A 27,020-nucleotide genomic window follows, 5' to 3' on the forward strand; every position below is an offset into this window, starting at 1 on the left:
TGGCCGAGCTGCCGATACAAGTCGACTGCAGGTTTTATTAACACCACGCGCCTTCAGAAACCGCATGAGGCCAGTGATCACCAGCCAGACTCATGAGCATCGATGCACCTCAGACAGCTGGAATTAGAGAATTGATTCAGTCCAAACTTGCTGAGCTCAGCCGCAACATAACAAATAGTTCTGGTGATGCATTCATAGCAGCGATTATAGATCATCTCTGTGCTCTCCACCTGTGAGCAGCGCCCGGCCAAGATGGATGAGAGCCATTAAGCAAATGAAAAGGTAAAAGAATCTCTCGCCGCGAAGCCGTGTAACAGAGATGCGGCGGAATTAGGAAATCTGTGGCCGTCATGTGGAGATCAATGCTACATGACAGGGAGCTTTTTGCCTGGGTATTTATAGACCTTGTCCTGGCGCTCGGACACTTCATTATCAGGAGCAAAATCGCTCTCACGGTGAGTGTGTGTCAGGGAAAGTGGAAAAGAATGTCTCCTGCTCGACCACACGCTCGCCCTCTCACATGCAGCCGCCGAAAATCCTCCCCGTGCTTTTACAGTGATCACACTTCCTGCCTGCTTAGTTCCCTCATATTAGGCTTGACCTTGTTGTAACAGAAAGAGAGTGAAATTTAAGCAGGATTCCTCTCTATTTATAAACCTGCGCGTGCCGATAGGCTGCTGCTCGCCGGCCGCGTATTTCCATTGGCTAAAGTCACATGAAAGTGTTGAGCGTGCACAGGCGCCACGGAGCGCGCTCACGAGCTTCTCATGAACATCCGATCCTGGCGCTGTGTCGCACAGTGGCGACACACACCTCGGCTCATCCTCGGTGTGTTTGCTGAGAGGCGCCACTGCTTTATCATCTGCGTCGCAACCGCCTTGGAATAAAAGACTTTTAACTCTTATTCGGAATGGCTGGGAGGTGTTGGTGTGCGGGGGGGGGGGGGATGAAGTGTGTGTGTGAGGCAGAAACAGCGGAGCAAGCGCTGCTTAATTAATCAACATCAAAAGACAGCATTAAAAATGAATGGAACCCGAAGCAACAGTTTGGCTAAAGTGAATTATTCAGCCGTGCAGCGCGGCCCAACATTCCATTACAAGTCAAATCTGGATGGTTTTCCTTCCATCTCGCCCTCATTCAGTCTGCGCTTGTGGCCAGATGCAGACTTTCTTCCCGGGGATCAAGGGCCTCTCTGGCCGGGGAGTCTTGGCCAAACAGACCGGGGTCCACTCTTCTTCTCTTGCAGCAGAAATGCCATTAGTCTCACCGCTGACCACAGTTACGGGCTCTTAGTTCCGAATTAAGGCTCTATGCCGTTTTCAATTAATTGTATTCAAGGAAGTGGTTTTCAATTAAATGAGAAGTCGTTGAACTCTGAGATGAGGAGATCTTTATCCGGGGTGAAACTCCGTTCTCTCCTCTGAATATCTGCAGGATGGCTGTGTTTCATGCACATGGTGTTCAACTGTTAACGCTGGTGTCGGGAGCTAAAGAGGCTCCTTACGCTTGTGGAAAAGGTCTGGGATTCGCAGTGCCACACGCGGAGAGTTGTGCGACCTCGGCTCAGAATTTCGTACTCCCATTATTTCAGCCTTTATGGGGGTGAATCGGGGTCCTCTCTGTGTGGCGCTGGGGAGGTTGGGGTGAGAGGGGAAAATGTAGGATGTTAAATCATTTGTGTTTTCATTCGGCTTGAAAGTCATGCAACAGAAAAGTTCCCACTTTAGTAGTGTGAGGGGCAGGTGCATGCGGGTAAAAATGTGCAAAGTGAGTCATCCACATATACATAATTTGAGTCTCAGTGTGTGCCCCCAAAACTTTTCACTGTTTGGGAGGATTTACACACAGTTTGGGATGAAGAATACTAGATATGTCAGTGTAGTAATGTTCATGTTTACAGAGGTTTGATGGACAACCTGAGCTTTTGACTGCTGAACTTTGGCTTTCCGAACTCTATTGTACGCTCCCTATGTTCACTCCACAGTGGTACAGTGGGGGACCCCCCAAAAACGTGAGGGGTCCAGGATAAGGAGATTGTGGATAGAGTTTGGTTCTGATCTGGATCATCCTTTGGATTTCATTTTTGACATTAGAGCTTCTTGCTCAACAAATTAGACTTAGACTTAGTCTTTTGTGGTTCTTGAATTTATGCTTCCTGTCTATGTAACCATATAGTAAAATCCTATTTTATTTTTTATTGGCCACATCTATTCTGACTTTTATTTATTTATTTGTTTTATTATGTTTTTTATTTTTTATTTTAAAGATTTAGGTGATGACTACATTAATTTATGCCACGCACCTTTGTTTAATTTTTTTTTTATATATATAGTTTTTGTTTTTATATGATATTGTGTATATATATATATATATTTTTTTTTTTTTTTAACATTTTTTGTGTGTGTGTGTGTGTGTGTGTGTGTGTGTGTGTGTGTGTGTGTGTGTGTGTGTGTGTGTGTGTGTGTGTGTGTGTGTGTGTGTGTGTGTGTAATGGCATATTTCCTAATAGAAATATTTACCAATATCTTATGTTTTCCAAACAATTATATGAAATATTGACAATGACAAAAAGATACATAGGTTCACTTAAATATCCTTATGGCAATATTATGAATTTAACACTACTAGTAAATAATTCTCTTAAAATATGCTGAAGTAAGTTTAACAGACTTTTGTTTTCCAGGTGCCTGCATTAATGGACAACAAAAGTGCAGATGTAAAAGTCAACTGCAGCACATTTTCGACCCTTTTGAATAAAAACCTGCAGAGCGAACTGGGACTTTTCTGGCCTGGTCTCGGTCGGGCTTTTAGTTCTGCTTCCGTTCAGAAAATAATCAGCGCGTTCTCCTCTAATTCTTCGTCCACAAAGCTTTGTTTTCTTGTTTTAATCCCACTTTTTGGCGTTGCCTTCCAAGTCGACAATCTGAATCCCTTCGATTGCTGCCCCGTGTCTGGCGGAACCGGCGGGGCCCTGGCCACTGGCGGAGGAGATTGAGGGGAAGGCAATTTGGCTGTCTAAATTCAGCCATCACAAGTTTCCCAGGCTGACGCTCTGATTTGTCAACAACAAGGTCACGTTCAATCACACATCAGCAGAGGTACCTCCAGCTCTGTCTGCGCTGCTTGTGTCTGGGCCCAGTGACACACTTCTATCACTGGGATCTCCTGTCAAAAACAGCCCTCTGTTTCTTCTCAGATCGGAGTTGTGTCGGATGCATCAAGGGCACTTTTTACTCTTTTGGAAGTTGCCACAGAAGAGCCTCCGTTCTGTCTCCTTCTTTCCTTTTTCAGCATTTCCAGCACAAATCCTCATCTTCATCATCCTGCCCAGTCACATCTCCCCTCTTCATGTCCCCATTTATCATGAAACTCATGGGTTGCCTGAGCCCGAGCATCACCAACTCTGACTCCTCTCACTCTGCTGCCTGCCCTGGGTGTCAGAGCTACTGCCTCTAAACATCATGGCCGGCCTCACTACCGTCCTATGGAGCTTCCCTTTCTCTAGCTGCAGCTCTTCTGTCATACAGTGGATCACACGAGACAGTCTTCTCCACCTGTTCCACCCTGCCTGCACTCTTCTCATTGCCTCTTTGTCCATCACCCTTGTGACTCAACTCTATTTTCTCTTGCTCTACTAAGGAGTAGGATAAGGGCGTCTTCAGTTTTCCTCCTGCATCTCTATTATTTACACTACTGTACTCTGTATATATGTGTATATATATATATATATATATATATATATATATATATATATATATATATATATATATCCGACCAAGCGGTCGTAAGTCAGATTGGTCGTAAGTCGAATGCCATTCAAAATGCCTGACGCGAGGGTTGTAGGTGCTACTGTATAGGACACACAATGTCTGTTGAATACTGTTATATACCAAGCTGTAACTGTCGTAGGCGATGCCGGATTGTCATACGCGTTGCTGCTACGTGATGCGTTGCCAGACATTGAATAAGAAAATTTTAAAAAGCAAATGCTGGCAGTGGTCGTAAGTACGGGTGGACATATGTCGAGCAGGTCATAAGTAGGATGTTACTTGTAGATATATAGATAAATATATAGATATCTCTGTGTGTGTGTGTGTGTATTTATAGATATTTAAACTACAGTAGAGCTGATTTTTCAGGCAGGAAGTCCGGTACATTTTAAAGTAGAACACTCTCACCTGATACTGGACACCACAGAGAGCTAGGGAAGTGATCAAATAAAGAGCAGCAAGTGATGCATGGGTCGGACAGTTCAAATAATCTTTCGCTGGTGTTGAACCTTTCCGGATCCATCATGGCCAGACCCAGGGAGATGGTGACACCGTTGAGCCGTCGCAAACACAACTCATCTAGAGGGCACTATTCCCACAAAGCTGGTTTGTTTTCCTGCTTAAATTCACACCGAGCAAGTCCTGGCGCTGCTCTTAAACACTCCAGAAAGGGACACTAAGTCTGAGGCATTTAGTCAGTATGTTTTGTCTTGCATTAGCTGTGTATCTAGAGTGTACTTGCTGACCCGAAGTGAGGCAGACAGCGTGCATGCTCAGCAAATATATAAAAGAATATTCTCATCTCCAGGAACCAACGGACATCTGGACACGAGTCTCTGGTGTGTGTTAGTGTACTTTATTCTGCACTCTTGAATATAAGCTCACCTCCTTCGCAGTGGTGTGTGTATTCAGATTTGTGAAGCGTGTGTGTGCCAAGCCTGTGTGTGTTTGTGGAAGGCCCAGAGGCTTCAAGTGTATCTAAGTGTTTCTTTCATTTCCTTCCCCGGCGAAGGCCTATTTCTAGACCGGCTGGAGGGTCAAGGTTTGGCCACCGGTGGAAGAATAGCTGTGTTCCCATTTAGAAGAGAGAAGAGCCTGTGTCTTCACAATGAAAGGAAGATCCATCGCACACACACGCTCTCCGCTCACTACATTAACCCTGTGTATCAATTCAAAGATCCCTCCGCGGAGACCCAACTGGGACAAAATGGCGATTAAAAAGAAGATCACATTCACACACTCTGACACGTTAATTAAAGTCAAATAGTTTTTTCTTCTTCGTCCGTGCTTTGCAATCCGGCCTGTTGTGATTACATCAGGGAACTAAATGAAAGGTTCCCCTCCCAGCCTCTTGGGACGCGCTGCTATCCTCTGTCAGGCCAGACTGAGAATATAATCCAGAAACTACAGGCTGTTTAGTAGCGTTTCCGAAATGGTCCTCTGGATTAGAAGCCATTTTCAGCTGCTGAACTCTGAGCAGTGACGGTGACTCAGACTGACTTGCAGGTTCAAAGCCCTGAGAGAGAGAAGGATTCTGGCAGCAGAATTTTGGACACCCCGGGGTGTTTAGTTGCGAGATCGTCTCGCGTGTCGCTCAAAAAGACTGATGTATCATTTACAGCGCTGGTCCTCAGCAGAATACAGTGGTGAGAGATGCGGAGTTTGAGATCAACGCGGTTTTGGGAGGAAATATTACCACATTGTCGCGTCTGGCTTTGGTCAAGAGTCTATTGTGTTGGAAGTGTGTCTGTGATGCACACAGCTCGACACTTGGAGGCAGATTTTCTGATGATGTTCATGTTCTAAAATGGATGAAGAGCCCTTGTATTATTATATTTGCACCTGAATATTGCACCTTTTCAGCACCTCCTTATATGTGCAAACAGTTGGTGTGTAATTATGATCAAATGGCTGCAGTGAGTGTTGTGTTGTGAATGTTTTGGGCTTGAATTGATACTTCCTGTCCATCAATGTACCTCTATGCTGGTCAGACCTTTCCTGAAGTTTGTTCTTCCTTTTTCTTTGTCATGTGAACCGAGCTGCTTGGCAGATGTCTGCACTCTCTCTGTGTGTGAGGGCTGAGACGGACATGAGAGGAGAAGTGGGTGAGTGGGACAGTTTTGGAATTGAACTGTCCCTGTACAGCGAGCCAAAATAAATCATGAAATCCTCCGAAGCAGCAGCAGCCTGCCTGAGTCATGTTTCCACTTGTGTGATAGAGAACATCACAAGAGTCCAACGCTAAAGTCCGTCTCTCCTGAACGGAGCAGGAAAGTTCAACAACTTCTTCACTTGCTTTGCACTCTAAAACCCTTATTTCTATTGGGCCAAATTGAATTATATATTTTGGGGAACTTAGCTGTGTTTATTTTGGACCATCTGGTGAAATATTTAAGAATCCTTTTATTATTCAGGTTCAGATCGACCTCCAGCTGTTCTGTTTTCATCAACATGTGGTCTGGAGATTTGCACAGACGCAGTATATATCACACCGACTGACGGTGCAATACATTTACGACAGTACAATATGCTTTTTGGTTTGTTGTTTGTTTGTTTTCCATGGGAAAAATATAAATCCAAGACACAATGTAAGAGCCTTCCTGAGACATCTTATTACACTGCTCTGTCCTCAGTCCACATCTCCTCACCAGCTCTGGTGATCTTACTTACAGTGGAGAATTCCCTGGTATATTCCGTGTCGACAGTTTTGCAGGTGAGGCGACACTTTTTAAGGGAATAGATGCAGTGAATGACCTACGTTGAATGACTTTTGGGGTGAAACACCTCCCTGGACCTCCAAAATGATTTACGCACAAAAAAAAAAATCACAACAAAACAGAAAATTTCCAAAGTCATTTTGCTCCATATAAAGTTGACATAATGTCAGTTTATGTTTATGTTATTAAAAATTAAATACATTACAGGAAATGAAAAATAAATCCACAAAACAATAATCCCACTTTGTTAAGCTGTAAGAACTGAATAAAAGGCCATATAGTTTTGCTTCTCCCCAATAAAAAGCTGTCGCTCTGCTTCTGAATATGCTCTGCTGCAGCTGATCTGTTTTTGATGCTGGATGTTTCGCAAAACCTGTCACATCCTGGATCCCACCCATTTCTCCTGATGTTGCTGTCAACTTCTCCCAAACATAAATAGAACTCTGTGATGCAGATGTTTTTTTTCTTTTTTCAAGCCCATGCTGTCCCCCAAAAACATCACGGCATGGTGCCCCTCAGCCTCACACCGCCCCTCTGTAAACTTGTTCATGATCGGAACACGCCTGACACTCATAAGAAGCAGCTTTGCTCTGTATATCAAAGTCTTGTTTTGGTTGAAGCTCTGATGCCGGTGCTATAATGTCAAAGATGGAGTGTGAAAGTGACAGGCAGGTCGCTGCAGCACCCAGGAGGGATTTACTGGTCGATCCACTCGACTGCACCCAACAATGGTCAGGAGAGCAAACCGCCCACACCTGACAGTGATTCGTAATCACAGCTGCGTCTCGCTCCACTGTGACTGAGGACCTATTTCGGGAAGTTGGTGATATGAGTTGAGGATGATGGATGGAGTCCAGAAGTACAGCAACACAATTTCCTTCCCCTGATTTTTAGGCAGATGGATGGAAGTGCATGTAGGGCAGGTTTAAGTGCTGACCAGCGTTGACTAATGTTTACAGCACGTGTGTGTGTGCTGTTACGTGTCGGGTGTCTGAAACAGCTCTGGGGAAATGGAGTGACTCCTGGGATACTGACTCCTGGGATGAGCAGGAAGCTTGGATCCACCGAGGAGTTGCTTCAGTCACACTGCTTTAACACCAGATGGGTGAAGAGAGAGAGAGAGTAGCGGGAAATTTGGTGAGATGATGTTGTGAAGATTCAAAGGAGAGTTACTTGTGAAGAAAAAATATGATTCCTCAGTGGAACTGAAATCAAAGAGTCCAATTAAACTACTTTTTTCTTGGAAAGAAAAGCAATTCTTTACGGAGCTAATGACGGTGGTTCGGTCCCCGGAGTCTCCAGGTGGGGAGTGTTTGGTTGACTGCTGTGTGAGCAGTATTTCTTTCTTCCCACAGCTTCAGCTGCAACAGAGGCTCCCACTGAAGTGGCAAGTAGAAGCCAAAGATCAGTTTTTCTGGTGGCAAAAGTCCACATGCTGGATAACACAGGAATTTCAGTGTGAGAAAGCAACTGTGGGAAACAAAACAAATAAAGGCACTGTATTGTGCGTTATATTCAATGGTGGTGGACATTGCTTTTAGTGCCCTCTAGATGTGTTCAGTCACTGGATCACTTTTTACTGCATGGAAACAAGAGTAACAGTTTGGCCAAACGTGCAGAGGCAGGCGAGCATGAAGCCATCCAAATCGTTTTCTTCTCTCTCTTTCGGCTTCTCCCCTCAGGGGTGGCCACAGCGGATCATCTCCCTCCATCTCACTCTGTCCTCTGCTTCCTCTTCTCTCAAACTGACAAACCTCATGTCCTCCTTCACCACCTCCATAAACCTCCTCTTTGACCTTCCTCTCCACCTTCTGCCTGGCAGTTCCAACCTCAACATCTTCATCTACCAATGTACTGGCTCTCTCTCCTCTGTACATGTCCAAACCATCTCCATCTAGCCTCTCTGACTTTGTCTCCTAAACACCTGAGCACATGTGCTGTCCCTCTGATCTACTGCTTCCTGATCCTATCCATCCTGCTCACTCCTAGAGAGAAGCTCAGCATCTTCATCTCTGCTACCTCCAGCTCTGCCTCCTCAGTGCCACTGTTGCCACACCATACAACATTGCTGGCCTCACCACCCTTTTGCACGCCATGAAACCATCCAAATAAAGAGTGAAATACTTCACCATCTCTGCCTCCGCCATGATGAAGAAGATCATCCTCTCATTCACGTTCGAAGGCGTTCGGGGAAGGCAAATTAAAATGAGTGACAGATGGAAATAAGCGGACGGAGAAGACGCCGAAGAGGCCTGACATTACAAGTAAACATCGATGACCTTCATCCCTCTCTTCTGCACACATGACACATTCTAATGTGGTGAGGCTGCGTCCGTGTGAAATGAACGCGTGTGTTGCTTTCTGCGCCTGTGGCTTTTATTTACATGCAGATACTGGTGAGCGTATCGACTTGTGAGTGTGTGTGTGTACCTCGTATGTATCTTAATTGGACTCCATTCAAGTGGTTAATGAGTCATTAGGGATGCTGCAAAGCGGTCATCCCCCCCCGCACCCCTCCCCTCCGTTTGCTTCCTCTGCCCTCCCTGACTCGCGGCCCACAGAAGCTCAAGTGTTTGACCCCGACATGGATTAGTTCACCTTGTCAGTCTGGATCAACACATGCATGTGAGATAATGCATGTGAGAGAATGATGCCGCAGCGACACACGGGTTAATAAGTCACTCTGACATTGAGACGCCTGCGACTGCAGTGTGACTGAGAGGTAATGTGCTCATGGAGATGTCAGTGGGAGCAAATCCACGTACCATTCTCAGCAGCACGCGACAGAGCCGCGCCGTGTTGTGCTGTTCACTTCCTGTGGTGATAAGTACCGGCTCAAAGTGCGTGTCCTTTGTTTGTCATGATGAAGCGAGCGTGGATACACGACTCCAGACTGGAGGACTGGCTCACGTTAGACACTCGGCTGTCAAGAGAGTTCCGCAGGTGAAACAGTGTTTTCCGTCGTGAGAGACGCCATTCTATGACACAATGTTCATACAGGACAAGACGCTTCCCCTGGTCTAAATAATGTGCCCCCATTTGAGACATACTGCAATGCATTGAATCAAAATGTCCTCACCTTCATGTTAGAAATGATCGGTTTGTTATTCAGTTGGATGTTTATTCTCCATTCCACTGGGCTGTTAGAGGGCGAGACGTTTCACTTCCGAATGAGCTCACCTTATCTATCGACGAAACAAGGCAGAAAATATCATGTTGCTTGCTAGAGACCTCGTCTCCAGCAAGGATACCGTCTGTGATGTCACTTAAAGATACAAAGTCTACGTCAGCAAAGTGCGGCCTGTGGGCCAAATGCGGCTCTTTGACTATATTTTCGTGGTCCGCCTGGAGTCAGAGTAGAGTCAGAGTCCTTTGATTATTTTTCTTAATTGTTGATGTACTGTCCCTTAACATACATCAGAATTGAAAGTAGATTTAGAAATGTATGAGGCATAATCTTTAAATTGAATGTGGTTTAAATTAAATAAAAAACAGCAAGCTAACGTTTTCTGTGTATTTTCAAAGCGTAATTTCATCACCACACGTGATGTCATCACATTTTTATTTTCCATTTTCTCTTACCCTCCTTCCTTTGGGTTTGACAGCCCCTCGGAAAGGTCTCAATATATAATTTAACTGCCCACCTCCGGACTCTGTAGTAGCCAGATCATGCAAGTGTTACGGGGTGGTTTAAGTACAGATGCCAGTGCTGTCAGACCGACGCAGAGGCAGTGATTCTCAAGCTTATGCTCGGTAGAACCTTTGTGTGTTTGTCAGAGACTTTGTTCTGATAGTTTTATTTGTGGGATAAATTGAGTGAAAGAAAATGAGACGTAGTGTCATCTGTAATATTTTCAAGAGCATGTTTCGGTATAGATGTCAATAATAGTTTCCTCCTATTGCAAAGGAGGTGTCAATGGTTGTGCTATTATTTCCAGTAATATCAACATCGGCTATTTAACCTTTAAATCCCTGCGGATAATTCAGCGTAGCATCAAGGGCAGGGAGAAATTGGTTTCATATTTATACATTTTTATTTCTTTGAGCTCCCCGTTGGTTTCATGGAATCATTTTTGGCTTGATAAAAAATGTACTAAAAGGTTTGATTCAACCTCTGAAATGAGGAATGAAAGGTCAAATGAGGCGAGCGAAATAGAAGTCAAAGGCCTGAAAGTTGCTTTTAATAAATTCCAGTGCGTGTATTGAGGTGGAAAAAAACTCAGCAGCCTGGACTTTTCTGAGAAACACCAGCGTAAAACTAGTAAGCAAGTAAAACGATCATTTTAACAGGCGTCTGAGAGGCAGGAATGAGCTAGGAACCATTAAACTAATCCAGTTCTGACCTTTTGAAGCTGTTATTTTTCCAACAAGTGCAGCATTCAGAGCTGCGGAGACTGAACGTTCTGTTTCGTCTACAGCAGAGGTTTCAGTCTGTCCTGGATCCTCATAAAGACTGACAGGCAAAAACATCTCCTGGCTGTGAGAAAAAAACACATCAGAGAAGAGAATGAGCTGCTACTGATGGGAAGAAAAACAGATCCCGCGCTTCTCTACCTTCTGCTGACTGTGATTGTAGTTGTGTGACAAGCCTGCGAGCGCTGACATGGCTACAGCGATGATGGATTCCTCTCGCTGTGTTTGGACGCTGGCCATCATCGTCTTTACGGTGTGGCTTCTAGGCCAACTTTGTCGATACCAATCAGGTGTGCTGTTGTCGGAGACTGGACCATGTGATGGAGAAGGTCGGCCAGCAGCGCTGGGGCAGTGATATCCTGTCAGCCTGTCACCATGTCAACTCATATCTCTGTCTCATACGGATCGACTGGGCGCCGATGAACCCGTCACCATGTCCACAATATTTTTTGAAACATTTCTTACATTTCTCATCTTCAAGACTGGGGCGAAATGGTGGTTTTAGGGGGGAAAAAAACATATTTTCGGCTCCATTACGGTGTATTGGATTTGTGACAGGAGAGACAAATGTCTCGGCCTCCACTGGGCCAGAGAGGACTGATTAAACTCATTATGTATGTAAAATTAAATTCAACTTTTTTTGGTTTTCATCGACTTTTTCCTCTCACCATGGTACATTACTTCAACTATTGATGTGATCCAGACAAGCCGCTTGATTACAGGGTTGGAAAATAACTTTTTACTAATCCTTTTCATTCATTCTGTGATGTAAACTAAAGCGGACAAAAAATAAATTGTGCTTCACTCTAACTCAATCGACTAAAATGTATTCAGAACCGAACTGTTCCAAAATAAGACCCACATTATGCTCGATCCCTGTGGTGAGCTGTAGTACATTTATAAAAGTATTTTATCATTGTAATAATAATGATAATAAGAGAAAGCCCTTTTTAAATTCAAGTAAATTAAATAATACGACAAATAATTTTATATACTTGTAGGTCAACAATATGGACATTGTAGCTACAATATGGAGCTCCGTTTCTGTTGAGCCTGCTGCTGTTTGTTGAGTTAACTTTGTTTTTTGAATGAATTTTGAGTGAATTTACTGGTTCAAAATGGCTCAATTAAACTAAAAGTCTATGACCTAAACTAAGGAAAATACTTGGTCAACTGGTGAGCAGAAATAATAGGAGTCATAGAAAAACATCAATGATAATAAAGTTGTAACTGGTGTTGTTATAAGCGACTCTGCCTGTTTTCTTTTATGTCAAAAACAAGCATACGTGCTGTGGTAAATAGCAGGCTTTTTCCACTCTTATATGATGTACTTTACGTGCAGACAACACTCATCCTGCTGTATTGTCTGGGAGTTTGTCTGCCCAATAAAAAAGACCAGGCAATTAGTATTAAAAGTCTCTTTGTTGAAAAGTGACGGATGACGTTTTAATGTTGGTCTGTTTCCATGGTTTGTATATGGCAGCTTGCTGTGTTGTTATGGGGCGGCTCATGAGGGCGGGGTCTGTGAGGTCGAGGTGGAACGTTAACGTCAGCGAAGATACAGTGGAAAATGGGAGGTGAAAATAGCGCCTCCTCCCTAAAATGTCCTTGGTAATTATGCAGCTGCGACATTGGGATCTGGAAAAATGACTGCTTGTTAATAACCCCTGCAGATGTGACAGAAAAAACATCCACTTGGCTTGTTGGGCTCCTAACAGGCGCAAAAGTGGATCCAATAGAACACGTGATGCAGAGCATGAGCTCCAAGTGCCCCCAGCATCGACTAAAAATATCACTCCCAAACAGCGTTGTTTACATTCTGGTGCATCATCTTCACTTCCTTAAGTAAGAATTCACTTGTTGACGTGAGGTTTGTGCGCGACTCCCTCTATCCATGGGGTTTGTCTCGGAGGGAACGCACACACACAGCGATGTGAGCGCCGTCACTCTGGGTGACAGATGTAGAACGTGTGTCCCTCCTTCATGTTTGCCGCCGTATCTTCAACCCAAACTGACGTGGTGTTGTTTGTTTCGACATATGTTGTGGTACAGATCAAATGCTCATTTACATAATTAAACATGCTCAGCTGCCGCGATGAGTCTGTGTGATCTACACATCACTCGCATGTTTTTATCCCCTGTAATGGACCGGAGCTAATGTTCCCTGCTAACAGCCATCATCTAACACGTGGAGAAGTCACTCCAACCCACCCAGTCCGAACTACTCCGGCATGATCGGCTGCCCGCTCCAGGGAATGTTCTTCAGCTCTTCCACCTCACTCGTGAAAATGAGCTCCATTTGAAAATACCTAAAATTGTCAGTAAAATACATGCATATTTGATACTCTTTGCAGGTCACTCATTTTCGACAGGTGGTCTTAGCCAGGGCACTCAAAACCGGTCGCCCTGTTTCCTCAGCAGGACGCCCTAAATGTGTTATGAGTGCCTGTATAAAGCCCAACTCATAGTGTCAACTCATTGGTTTACATTAAATTGTGTTTCCCCCCGGTAAATTCACCGAATATGATCCAAATTCGCAGATTCTTGAAACTTTCGCAGGCATATTTTGGCCATCGCTGTTGCCATATTTGTTTACCGGCATAATCTCGTGGTGATCTCGTGGTAAGTTTGTGAGATATAAAATAAAAAAAATAAACCCACGTTGTTCCACAGACTGAGGAGAAGAACGGACATAAACTTTGCAAATGACTCAATGACAAACATCGTATTTTGTGGAAATAAATGCTACACACGTGGTAGAAAGCGCCTTTTAATCCTTTATTTCAATTTCCTCTGGCTCATTAAAACATTTAAAAAAAAGAAATCGTATATGCCGTATATGTGACGTCATCACTCCGCGGCAGGTAGGACACATTTGGTACCTACAATGGTATGTTTAAACAGTTGTTAAGAAAACTCCCCTCCACATCCCAAAGGCAAGCGGATGAACACACCGCCATTTCAGAATGAGAGCAACATAGCTTCACTGGGATCAAAATTGAGAAGTTCTATTTATTTAACCAAGCGACAAGTCTTTACAAACATGTATTGTTTGAATGAATGAATGTTGTGGTTGTGAAAGTTTAGAAAACCATCACAGCTGATACAACTGCTTACCTTGTATCAATATATGAAAAAAGTTGTAGACACAAGGCTGTACACACGATGGCTTGTGGTGAGGGAAAGAATCATTATAAATATATATATATATATATATATATATATATGTATGATTATATATATATTTTTTTAATCCGGGACAGCCAAGTATAACAATTGCCCAAGTGTTACTGTGGCCACGGTTACTGAGTTCATGTCTGTTAAGGTTTATTTGACTCAGATGCTTGTTTATTTGTTGTTTTTCAAGTTATTTTGGTACAAATAGATGTTTACAGCGGTGTTTTTTACAAACCAAGTTGTTAGTTGTCAGTGGTTGACATGATGTGTCAGGAGGGGGTGCGGTCAGGGGCGGGGTTATGGGTCGAGGGCGGGGTTTTGGCCGCCCTGTTTCAAAAGCCTGGTGAACGGAGCACAAAGCTGGTCCAGCAGTAGTTTAGCTATCCTTCTACAAGAATCTGTCTTCTCCATTTATGAAGTTGTGTTCTTTAAACTTGGATGTATAATCAGCGATTCAGGGGGAGTCGCGGGAAGAAAAGACAACAGGAGAAAAGGACAACTCATGCTGAGAGCTAGGAAGTCTTCGCAGGGGGAAGATGAGTGTGTGTGTGTTTGTGTACGTGGAGGAGTAACTTTAAACATTCAAAAGAACAAGGAGGAGGTATAGGAAGGGGAATGAAAGTGAAGAAACCTGGAGGGGGATAAGAAGTGAAGACAAAGGATGAAGAGGAGAAGCAGTTACAGACGAAGTGAGGCAGTGTAGGATGGAGACAGAAGCAGATGAGGATGGAGAGATGAAGCCGGAGTGTAATGTGGAGTTAATTAGACAGACACTGAAAGGAGCGAAACTGAAGCGGCTGAGGAGTCTGACAGACACGTGCGCGCTGCCACCCGCGCATCCTCCTGTCAAATCTTCAGATCCAGTCAAAAGCTTAATGCCGGATTTGAATGTTCGGGAAGCAGCCGGAGGATGCTGATGGTGAGCGATGACAGTGCAGATGTGATGGAGGATAGTGTGGGAATGTCTCTAGAGACAGTCTTGTGAGCACAGTTGACTGATGTCCAAGTGATGCATTTTAAAAGGAGGTGGCTCCCCATTTCCGTTCCAAAAAGAGCTTGAATGGAATTCCTGAATGCAGCTTCATGTATTGTAGCTGAGGTGTGACCTACAGCGCCACCTATCGTACTGTATCGCAGTGTAATTGACTGAGACTCCAAATATCTTGTTGAGTTTTTCACAGCTCTGTGTAGCAGAGGATGTCCTGGACATTGCTGTCCCACAGAAGCTTCTCAGGCCCTGTAGCCAGGAGCAACAAGTCTCCATGTTGTTGGCAGATGCTCCTACAATGGGAAAATCCGCCGGGAGTAACGGTAACTGACCGATGACTTCCCAAAACCTGATGTCCTTTACAGCAAACTGACACGCGGGGTATGTTGGACGAGGTGGCTGGCACGTGTAAACATTGTCCTTGACAGCCACAAACAAGAGAGTAGAGGGGGCGAGAAGAGAGAATACACAGGCGACTGATGGCCAACACAATTAAATGGAGATTGGGCGAGACATCTGTTGAAGTCTTGGAGGCAGGCCATTGGGCGTCACGATGCCTGTGAGCAGGTGTCTCTTTGGCAGTGGGTTGGCACGTGGGAACAACATCCCAACTGTGTGGCGAGAAACACAAATGGAGGAGGAACAAATCAGAAAATGATAGAATATACATATATGTGGATTTTGAAACAGCATAAAACCGATTTATAAACATATAAACTATGTAAATGTTGACTCATGGTTGATCTATAACAGTAGCAGGATGAGTTTGGGGAGACACAAGCTCATGAGACTGTGCAGCTGAATCCAGGACCAAGGACAGCGCCGCTCCAAGCCAGTGTGATCAACAGTTTGAATCAGACGCTCTTTCCTGTCGATCTTTTACTCTAGACATAGGAATAGACAGGGCGGGATTGGGGGCAGCTGCCTGGTTTTTCTGACTGTTCTGAAATTTTCAGCACAAAATGACTTCCAAAATAGATTCCTGTCAATTATCTATCTTCACTGTGAAGAGCAGTTCGGCACTGCAACGGTGAGGTGCATCTCTGTCTCTGCCATTGTGCTTGAATTTGTGTTCCCCTCATTGAAAAGGCTTGTTCTTCTTCTCTTTCTTTTCCTTTTGGCTTCTCCCTTCCGGGGTCGCCACAGCGGATCTTCCTCCATCTCACCCTGTTCTTCTTCTCTCAAACCTCCTATCCTCCTTCACCATGTCCATAAATCTTTGGCCTTCCTCTCCACCTTCTGCCTGGCAGTTCCAACCTCAACATCTTCCTACCAATGTACTGGCTCTCTCTCCTCTGTACATGTCCAAACCATCTCCATCTAGCCTCTCTGACTTTGTCTCCTAAACACCTGAGCACATGTGCTGTCCCTCTGATCTACTGCTTCCTGATCCTATCCATCCTGCTCTCTCCCAGAGAGAAGCTCAGCATCTTCATCTCTGCTACCTCCAGCTCTGCCTCCTGTCTTTTCCTCAGTGCCACTGTTTCCACACCATACAACATTGCTGGCCTGACCACCGTTTTGTACACCTTCCCTTTCATCCTTGCCGACACCCTTTTGTCACAGATCACACCTGACACTTTTCTCCAATTATTCCATCCTGCCTGCATCCACTTCTTCACCTCTTTCTCACACTCTCCATTGCCCCGGACAGTTGAGCCTCAGTACTTCAAATCCCCCACCTTCTTTATCTCTGCATCCTGTAACTTCACATGGCCACTTGGCTCCCTCTTATTCACACACATGAAAAGGCTTGTTGATGTCATGAATATTTGCAGTGTTTCATACGTTAGTAGCTACTTTTCTAAAGATCACAGGACACTCAAATTACTTTCGATTGTTTATAGTGTGGGGGGGATAAAACAGGGGGGATAAAGCCTCTGTCAGGTCGCTGTCGTTGGAATATGTTCCCCCGTTACATGGTGAAAACTAGTGTTTATTCTGCTCAGACATCATATATAGAGCTATAATCACAGCAGATATGAAGTAGTTTTACTTTTTACTGTGTCCCCCGCGTATGATGCTGAAATCAAGTGCTATTTTATTCCACTTCCACACGATATCAGGTCTAATAAATCATTGAAAATATGAAGCCATTTGCTGCTTTCTGTCCGAAGTTAACGCGGGATATGAATTCTGATGGAGATACATAATGTGTGAAAAATGGGGGACAGAAAAGGAAATGAAAGGTCTATTCCTTAGCGTCTCCTTCTCATTGCAGCACTCGGGTGTGAGTTACAACTGTATTTTGTCCTCTCAGAAAATGCTGGATCATGAATCGCATTCCCAATGAAAGACACTAATACTCACTGCAACATATACAATCGGCCTGCTGGAGTTATAGCCGGTAAATATTCCAAACTTGAAGTCGTGCCTTCCATTTGCCGTGCCGAACTTTCGACTGCAGCAAAGACAGAGAGGGTTCGCGGATGGGATGTTAGTGGCGTCACAGAGAGGCCCTGAGTTCAGCTCTCGGTCAGAGCAGACTTTAATTGGTAAAAGCTGTATCAGGAAGCAGAGTTCATGCTACAGAAAAATAAGAATTAATGCGGCGGAAAGATGGATTGTGTGTTTATTATAGGGTATGTAAAGAGGTGTTAGATGAGGATGGCGCCTGCATCCATGACTGTGGATGATGTTTGCTGCATTAACCTGGAGCCACTTTTGCCACGTCCAATTTTTATCGTGTGGAAACCGACTTGCTTATAAGCCAGTGTTTAACAGTGATGCCTCCCACGTGGTAAAAGTGTGGTAGTCGAGTGGAAAGCTTGTCACATGATTTTTTTTTTTTTTTTAATGATTCCATTAAGAAAAAAAGGGGCTTTTATCAGTTCAAAAATCCCTCCTGGTGACTGCCAAGGAGAAGCAGCATGTCAGCTGTGCATTGGTGGCAGATGGTGGGGAAGCAGGAAGGAGGGAACGATACATGAGAGTAAACTTGCGTTTGATGTTGGATGCTGCGCCGCTGCTCAGGACACAGGCAGCTAAACTTAGCCAAAGAGCTTTGATCTGCAGCATGTTCCAAAAATGAGAAGATGACTCAATAGTGCTGTTGGATTAGAGAACAGCCCCAACACAAGCGCTCAGCTGACATCTATGGTCCCATGACTTACTTATGACAGCAATGAATGTGTCGGAATTTGATCTGTCTTTCAGACTGACCTGTCCGTTAGTTTGACAGGTTTGTCTTGGAACAGAGCTGTGTTGAAGCTTAGGATGAGACGCTCTCTCTCCACAGTTCAGTGGCTAGTTCTGGAGTTTTGCTGCGTAGTATTTCTGCAGGGACACATGGTGGCTGTTGTGACAAAGGAGAAATGTTATATTCTTATACTATATATTCATTTATGGCTCAGAAGCTGGTAACATATTTGTTCTTTAAGCACGTTTCCAGAGACGTTACAAATGATGCAAACCTGTTGTAGTATTTGGATTGTTTTGGTTCAGATTTCTGAAGTTATCCAGGCCGGCAGTTTATGAAATATAGTCCTCCGTCCCTTTGAAAAGTCCTACCCACGGCTGCTCACATGGAAATATTTAAGCTGCTTTTTTTTTTTTTTAATTCAAGTTATATGTTCAACACAAGTCAATCTGGTTACTATTAGTGGAGTCATGGGTTTCCCAACTCTTTCCAGGAGTATTAACAATTGATCTCTCCAAACAATTCTCCAAACATTGAATTTTTGCGCTTGTGTTTTGTTTTGTTTCATTATTCCCCCAAATACATTTGATATATCTCTACACCTAAATTAATATTTTCAGTCTTCCCTTTCACTTCCGCTCTCACTTAACCTGATGTTAAATACATATATTTATTTATGTGGATGCATTTTTATCCGACGAAGCTTAGCTTTATGACCCTATGTTGGACTTACTGCCACCTAAGGCTGTTTTGCTTTATATTTTTACACCGATTTTTGAATTATGTATGAAGTTCTTCTTGCACAATATCAGACAACAGTCCTGTTTATTTTATCAGAAACTTGTTCATCTTCACAACCTACCTTTTATGTATTTATACCTTTAGTGGCGTTTAATGCATGTCTAACACGACAACACCGTCAAATTAGAAATATGTAAAGTAGCTGAATGAAAACTCTCACTGTCATGACAGAAATATACAAACTGCAATACTTACTTTTAAGCAAGTAATTATGGAAGTTTATAGTGCACACTACTTATTTTTCCTCTCCACCTCTGAAGCTCTCCAACATCAAACTTCTATTTTTTCCTCCCCATGTCACCTATGACAGCCAAGATTGAGGAACCGTCGGACAGATGGAGCCTTTTGAATTTAGACTTCAACCGTAAAACGTCTCGTGGCTCAAAATGAAAACCAGTTTGTAGTGGAAGCAACATCAGACATCCACGCTACATCAAAAAAACAGTGTATCCAGCGCGTCCTTAACCGTGTCCGCTGACTCACAGCTGGCTGGAGAAATGATTGGATTCTAACTAAAAGAAGAGTCTGCTAAGTTTTGCAACTCTGTGTGATGGAAATGCAGATTCATTACAAGACAGCAGTTCATTTGTCAAACATGCACTGTGTGTATAGTATGTGCTCCAACATACAGCAGTGCTAAAATAAAGAGTGGGAATGTTCAGGTTTTTCTGACCCCAGAGCTGAGCAATAATTTGTTTTTTTTTCATCTACTTGTTAGACATTTTCCCCATGCCACCCTGCCTGCACTCTCTGCTTCACCTCTCTCAGTCTCTCATCCCAAATACTTGGACTCATGTTCTCACTTCCCCTCCTCCTCTCTCTGGTTTACACACATCTTGGTTCAACTGAGCCTCAATCCTCTTCTCTCCAGCCTCAACCGCACTACAAATCACTTTGTCATCCGCAAACATCATCACTCATGACACTCCTTCCTAACCTTGTCTGTCCATCACCACAGTAAGAAGAGTACTGAGATGGAAGTAGCATCTCAGAAGCAGTAAAACAGTAAGAGAGGCCTCTAATGCAGGTCTACAAGTCCATAACCAAATCAGTCGCGATAAGGGGAATAACTTAAACACCATCGGGAGCTAAAAAATAAAACCGATTGAATGGATTTGGAAAAAACTAGGACCATAAACTGAGTGACTGGCAACAGATTGCAGCTTGCAAGTCACTTAAACAAACCTGCTGGTCTGCAACTTAAATCGTACCCGACACTGTCAAAAGGAGGAAGCTTCCTTCCAAAATAAAAGCCTGAAGAGATGCGCCTCTTTTCCACACAAAATGACAATTTTAACAAACCTGAAGTTTATGACCGCCGACCAGAAGCATGGTGCGTTCAGGTGCACGCCACAATAGGAACGATGGATTTCACATTTGGTTAAATGGGCAGAATAGAGGAAAATATCAGCCCCAGGTGACAGTAATGTGACCTTAATGGACTCCACTCCATTTATGTCCATGAAAAACATGCAAACATTGAAAGTTAAATGGCCCTTAAAAGAGAAACATGCCAGCCGGGAGTGCATTCCCATGTATCTCCGGCCGCTGCGCTTTGTGCGTTTAATTCCAAATGACACCACGGAGGGCGACGCTCTCCACATGTAGCAGCTTAGAGCCAGCGACACACACACACACAACCCGGGGCTCTGGGCGCGTATTAGGGATGCACACATTAGAGAGGTGTCAAAGGAGCAGGGCCAGTCGCTAAGTAGTTTAATAACACATAATGCGACCGGAGCCTTTCTGGGATTCAGCCTCCTCACGCATCGCACGCTGGAAAATACCTTTCACACACTGCATGGGTTGAGGACTGAATCCACAGATGCTATGATGGAATTCCTCCATAAACATATCACTGCCGCTTCAGTCGGTGATGCAAACACCTAAGAAATGACAATGAAAAGCTAAAAACTCCTCCTCCTTCTGCTCTTCTTCCAGCTGGCCTCCTCCTCTCTCCCGTTCCAATGCAATCTCATTATCCTCGCCATCACTCCTTCCTGCTATTGTCCTCCTGCAGAGCACATCTCAAGTCCTCTCCCACCGCTTCTTTGTCTCTGTTTCCAGCCCTTTATTCTGCTCATCTCCCTCTGTCCGCGTGCCTCTGTTAATCAGAGTTGATAGGGAGCAGAGCGGCCGAGAGGAGCTCCCCAGAGGATCAATGCCTGTAAATGATCTGCTCAAGGATCCCTTTAGAACCTGCAAAACTCCCTCTGATAGAGCAGCGGAGCATGAAGCCACTCATTTCACGTCTAACTCGCTTCCTGATTCGCGCTCTGGGAGAAAGACGGGTCGGACTTTATAGGGCTAATTTGTCCCAAAGCTAAATATCCAACCAACCGAAAGTGCTTCGACCAAATGTCTCTACTCCCTGCTATCAATTACTGCCAAGGTGAGGAGATAACTGGGGGATTTATTTAAAGCAGCGTCACCTGAGACCTGAAGATTGCCTTGTTATTCATTGAGGACATTTCCAAAAGTCTAATTCGCAGGTTTCAATCCGCTAGACGCGAGAGGCGGTGGGGATCAGTGCGGGCAGTGTGGGAGAGACGAAGCCTTTGAAACATCTGAAGTGTTAGCAAGGAGCAGATCTTGGTCAACACGAAATGTAAATGACGGCGGGATGCTGCTGAAACAAAACAGTTATCAAGTCATGCCCTGGAGGGATAATGTATATGGAGAGCTGGTGAATAAAATATGGAAAATATGAAATATTCAACGGAGTGTTTGCACACCGAGCGACGTTCGTAGCAAGTGAAGTCAATGAGGAACATTATATAAACACATTCGTTTTTAAAGTGGATGTTGAGCCTGCGTTTACAAGGTGATGTCTCTAACTCAGCGCACCGCAGTGTCACGTACAGTATACACTAATAATATTCAATTTTTAAACTTCTGGAACTCCTCTCAAAGTCATGTACGCTGGCAGAGAAGGTGTTCACAGGCCGGTTTAGGATAGAAGAAGATCCAGAGCCTTTTTTTGGATTCTTCCCATGCAGCCACATGAAATGTAGCTAGCTGTCACTCACTCTCTTGTATCATATCTTTTACTGATAAAGCAGCAAAGCAATGATCCACAATCCAATTCGAAATTCTGTACCGTCTTCCCATTCCCTCCATTTTTCTGAAGTGCTTCTCCTCCAGAATCAGATTTATTGCCACGGTCAATGGGGATCCCACCAACTAGGGAAGTGCTTTGGAAAACGTGCAGTCAAAAACATAATAATAATAAAAACAAAATAAACAGAAACAACTAATAAATAAATAACCCATAAACAACAAGGACTGATCATAAACTTATCAATTCATTCATTCATTCAGCAGAGACTCAAACATATGCTGCCTCTCTGTAGGACCCCAGTACTGTGTGCTACGTACAAAAAACTTTTCCCGTCTTAAAATTCCGATTTTGGGATTTTCAGATCATATTTGGGGACAAGCAGCCACCTCCAAACAGGTGGTACAGTACAAGCCTACTGGCCCATATGAATGGGTGATAAATGATATATGTACTACGAAAATAGCCGTCCACTGTTTACATTGGTTGGCAACAGGAAATATCAAATGAAAAATACAATGCTGCTGGAAACCATTGACAAATTAAACCTTCAGAACGCGGGTAGAAAAAGTGTTCAAGGCAAACACCTCTTTAATACAGTGATAAATAAATTTTTCTGCTTTTTTTCAATATAGCTCATTGTAGAGAGGATCTTCAAACATCGTCTACGAAAGTGTAAATGGCAATTGCTTTTCAAACACAAATACAACATTGGGAGACTCCAAGTCTTTATCCTCTGGTGAGTTTGTCAAGGACAAAACTTCCACTTGAATTATAAAGACGTGCTTCCTTATGAGGGAGAGTCAGAGTCATATGTTTTCATTGTGATTTAATTCTCAAAGCGTGCCATGAGGAGAAACGCCAGCTGAGCGCACCGTGTCGCTCCATATGTTCTCATCATTTCCTTCCCAAGCTCTTTGACTGGGTGCCAGAAGGTATATAGCAAGAACATAGCTCCAGAACACACATTCTTTGGTGTTTTTCCAAGACTATTTCTTCTCCAATGACCTCTGACCCACTTCAATTCACGGCGCCGACCTCTGCGATCCGCATGTCTACAGAACTAAGCGGACGTTGTCATAGGCACCTCTTTTCGGCGCTTCAGGGTGTGAGATGGTGAAGCCTACTGCAGCGTCACATGACCCACTTCTGTTGACTGCTTCTGACTCAGAACTGTATTTCATCACGCTGCTAATCCCCATCGGCGTAAGCCGAACGTGATTAAAATGGAATTATTCGCCATGCAAACCAAGAGCTCTGGGACGGTTATTGATTATGATGCTATTCTGCATGTTCACATCAGCAACGTTCCGAGACTTTATCAGCACCCATTCGTCGACAGTGATGGCGTTTCTTCGGGCTTGGAGGAACAAAAGGATCTGCTTCAGTTAAAGAGGAAACGGCGACGTTCATGTTCACGTCGCTTTTCAACGCTTGTGGCGAAGTGGAGCAGGGCTTGTTCCAAGTCGTGTCGATTTGCATGGTCGCCATGACGATGAGGGCTGACAGCTGATACTGAAGATATCATCTCAAACAATTTCACAGCAGGATAGAGGAGTTGTTTCATTTAATGACTGACGCAAATATATATAAATCCTATCAAGTTTTAGATTGTAGGTCAAAAGAAAGACTTGTTTCCAGTCAAAACAATGTAGCCCTTTCATGGATTAATCGTGAAAACCTACTTAATTTCAATTCAATAGTAGGACATTTTTCAGTTGGGGAAATGTCGGCCATCTTGCTTTCGACGTCTTTGTATTCGGGCTTCAAACAGCTGAGCAATGGCAGCTATGTAAACCATTGTGTCCACTATTGTGCAAGAAACAGAAATAATACTCATTAATCCACGTTTTTAAATTCAGCAACAATACATTTAACAATTGCTCATATATTCACACAAACCTATCGTGGATTTAAGTAACTAGACGCCATCGTAAGCAGATAAATGAGAGACAAAAGGGTTTTATTGAATGTTTTATGTTGGTTTGTTTTTTTTTATAAATCTCATGCTACTACTACTTTTGTGGTTGTTCATAAATGACGTATATCATTGCATTCTTCACATACAACTGGTGACAGGTGTTCAGGTATGGAATTTACGAGGGTCCTTGAACGCACCTGTGGACGCCCGCAACTTATATTTGACTCTTGTCTGGCTACTAGACAAGTTCATCTGAAGTTTTTGTTATAAGCCTCACTTTGCTTGTAAATCAGTTAGCTTCTGTTTGTTATGTTCGAGACGCAGAGCGGGACCCAAATACCTCAATGAAAGATTCACAGGAGGCAAACAGCAGGCAGAATACAATTGTTTAATTTTACAAAACATAAAAACACAAAAAGCGTCACAGAACCAGGAGAGTAAACAAAACTCCAAAGCCAAAACGAGCACCAGGGTTTCAGAAAGAGTGATCAAACAATAAGTCAACAAACGGATAAGTGAGCGCAAGCAAGGAGAGCCAATTTACCAAGGAAACAAACAAAGTCGATCTGGCACACGTTTATCCGGTAACAGGAGTTACCAGATAAAAATAAAAGCGGATCATGACACTGTTGAGCCTGTCTTTTATCTTCGAAATGCTATAGCAGCACTTCAGCCACTTGACTTTTTCTTCACTTTGAATTTGATCCATTGTCATTGTGGATGACGAAAACACTTGACACTTGTCAGTTGCCAGTTCAAATATATATGACATTTGAATGGAATTCTTGCATTGCATACAATTCTTTCGACTTAACAACACGCCAACTTCCAGTGACACAACAACTGTAAAGAAATAATTTAATGTATTTACTGCTCATTCGTCTTCAAGACGTGTACATTTATAATGTATAGATGTTGTTGTTGTTTTGCACGAACATCAAGTAGAAGAGCGGCTCCTTGCTTCCTGCATCATCCCTGCTCTAAATATCAATATTCATTATTAAAGGAGAAGAGTTTTGGCGCTAACTCGCTCATTTTAGCTCTGAGAACCGGTCCTGCGTCACCATATGGGCTCATATGTTTTTATTTTTCTTTCAGATTCTGGCACGGGGAGTACAGGGTGGCAGTCAACATCAACGACTATCTGGACATCTACTGTCCTTTCTACGACGGTCCGCCGTCTCACGGGCGCATGGAGCGCTACATCCTGTTCATGGTCAACCATGAGGGGTACACTTCCTGTCAGCACCGGATGCGAGGCTTCAAGCGCTGGGAGTGCAACCGTCCCAGCGGTCCAGACGGACCCCTGCGCTTCTCAGAGAAGTTTCAGCTCTTCACTCCCTTTTCTCTGGGCTTCGAGTTCAGGCCGGGACACGAGTACTACTACATCTGTGAGTTGATGTTGAAGCGTTTTGTGCAGCTGCTGTGTCTGTTAGTTGAAGAGAAAACCATCATTGAATGATCAGCTCCTGGTCTCAAGTTGTGACTCTGACTCAGACATGTGGCTCTACTTTTACTCATCACGTATCATGTAGTATATCATAAAATGAAATAAGGTCCAGTCCAGTTATATATTTTAATCTTATGACATCAGGGTTTCCGCTTGGAAGTGTCGGGCGTCTCGCTCGGTGCTGCCACTGAATCTTGGTTTTGATGTGTTGAGATTAAGGAGGTGCACGACAGACATAGTGATCAACAGATCTCGAGAGAAACGCAATACAATCGGACTCGAAGTTGAGAGTCAAGTGTGCGTTTTTCAAATTAAATTACAGCGACAGAGCTGAGTCATTTATTTCAATACAATTTTAAAGTTCTTATTATGGTCTGTTTATGTGCACAGATGTAGACTCTATATACATTGTGAAGTCGTGGCAGATTTTAGTTTTAGCACCGCCATTTACATGCAATGGAAAAAGAGCGGAGTTTGACTTTTTCCAGTTTTCTCCTTCATTAATATTCCAGTAACAAATTTCAAGTAAAATTTATGACCCACTTTTCACCAATCCCTCTGGCTTTCGGGTTGAAGGTCCCTCAAACAGTAAATACAAGCGTCAATATGGATTATTTTCTTGCTGTAAAAATATGTTTCAAATGAATATAATGAACGAAAATCCCTCTCTCCGATGGTTTGTTTAGACTTTTTTCCACAATATGTTAATGGAGTCTACAACTATACTATTATTACCGTGTCCTGTGCTCCACTGGACACAATGTAAACTGGGGCTCACCCGAGTTAGATGTCAGGGTCATCACCGCTGATCCTTGCTTGCAAAAGGTGAATCAGAAACGACAACGAAACCCAGTCATTCGTAAAGTATTTGCCCACACGCCGAAACTTCCTGCCGCCTTCAACTCTAATATTTATTTGTGTTGCATCTGTGTACATGATCGCTGATGCTGTTCAGTATGCATTTGAATGTAAATATCCAATCAGCAGGAATTGACTGAGAGCGTTCTCAAACATCCCATTGCCGTGCTGTTTAAATATACCTGCGACTCCGCCGCGCTCCCGTCTCTTAAGTTTCTGTCCGCGTCGCAAAGTGGCCGAATTGTCAACAGCCGCACTGTGTAATCATTTTTATGTTACGATATTGATGTTTCTCCTCACTCCACATCAGTGATGTATTAGAGTCAGGGATGGGACGTGCGCCCCCCTGGGACTGATTTTTCAGGGGCGAGTTAAAAAGCTATCATTTCCCCAGCAGGCGTTGGACAAACAGCAGCTTCAATTTGCTCTTAAACATTGTTTTCTGCCGCTCGCTGTCCCAGATTTGGCGGGATAGATTCCCTGCGAAAGGACAGTTTAGGGCCAGATCAACTTGTGATCAGACAAAAGCACGTTAAATTGACTTTCAGAAGGGTTTTTGCCGCCGTCCAAACTTTGGTGCGGGATGAAGGGAACTTTTAAGTGTAATGGAAAGTGGAGTTTTGAACGAATGTATAAGCTCTCGCGTTTGATGTGGGAGCTGGTGGTCGTGTTTCAGCGGATGCCAGGAGGGAACTTTGAGAGGAATGAATCCAGTCATGTTACTGGAT

The 27,020-nt window shown here is 43.7% G+C and overlaps 1 protein-coding gene across 1 annotated transcript in view; it reads left to right on the top strand.

The window, feature by feature from the left end:
• efna2a (ephrin-A2a) overlaps positions 1-27,020 on the top strand; it is a 95,543-nt gene that overhangs the window by 53,251 nt on the left and 15,272 nt on the right. The window contains exon 2 of the mRNA XM_053844295.1: positions 25,083-25,375. Within this exon, the coding sequence (XP_053700270.1) occupies positions 25,083-25,375 (293 nt within the window). The remainder of the gene's footprint in view (positions 1-25,082; positions 25,376-27,020) is intronic.

Source organism: Synchiropus splendidus, chromosome 16 (genome assembly GCF_027744825.2).
Source record: "Synchiropus splendidus isolate RoL2022-P1 chromosome 16, RoL_Sspl_1.0, whole genome shotgun sequence".
Classification (NCBI taxonomy): domain Eukaryota; kingdom Metazoa; phylum Chordata; class Actinopteri; order Syngnathiformes; family Callionymidae; genus Synchiropus; species Synchiropus splendidus.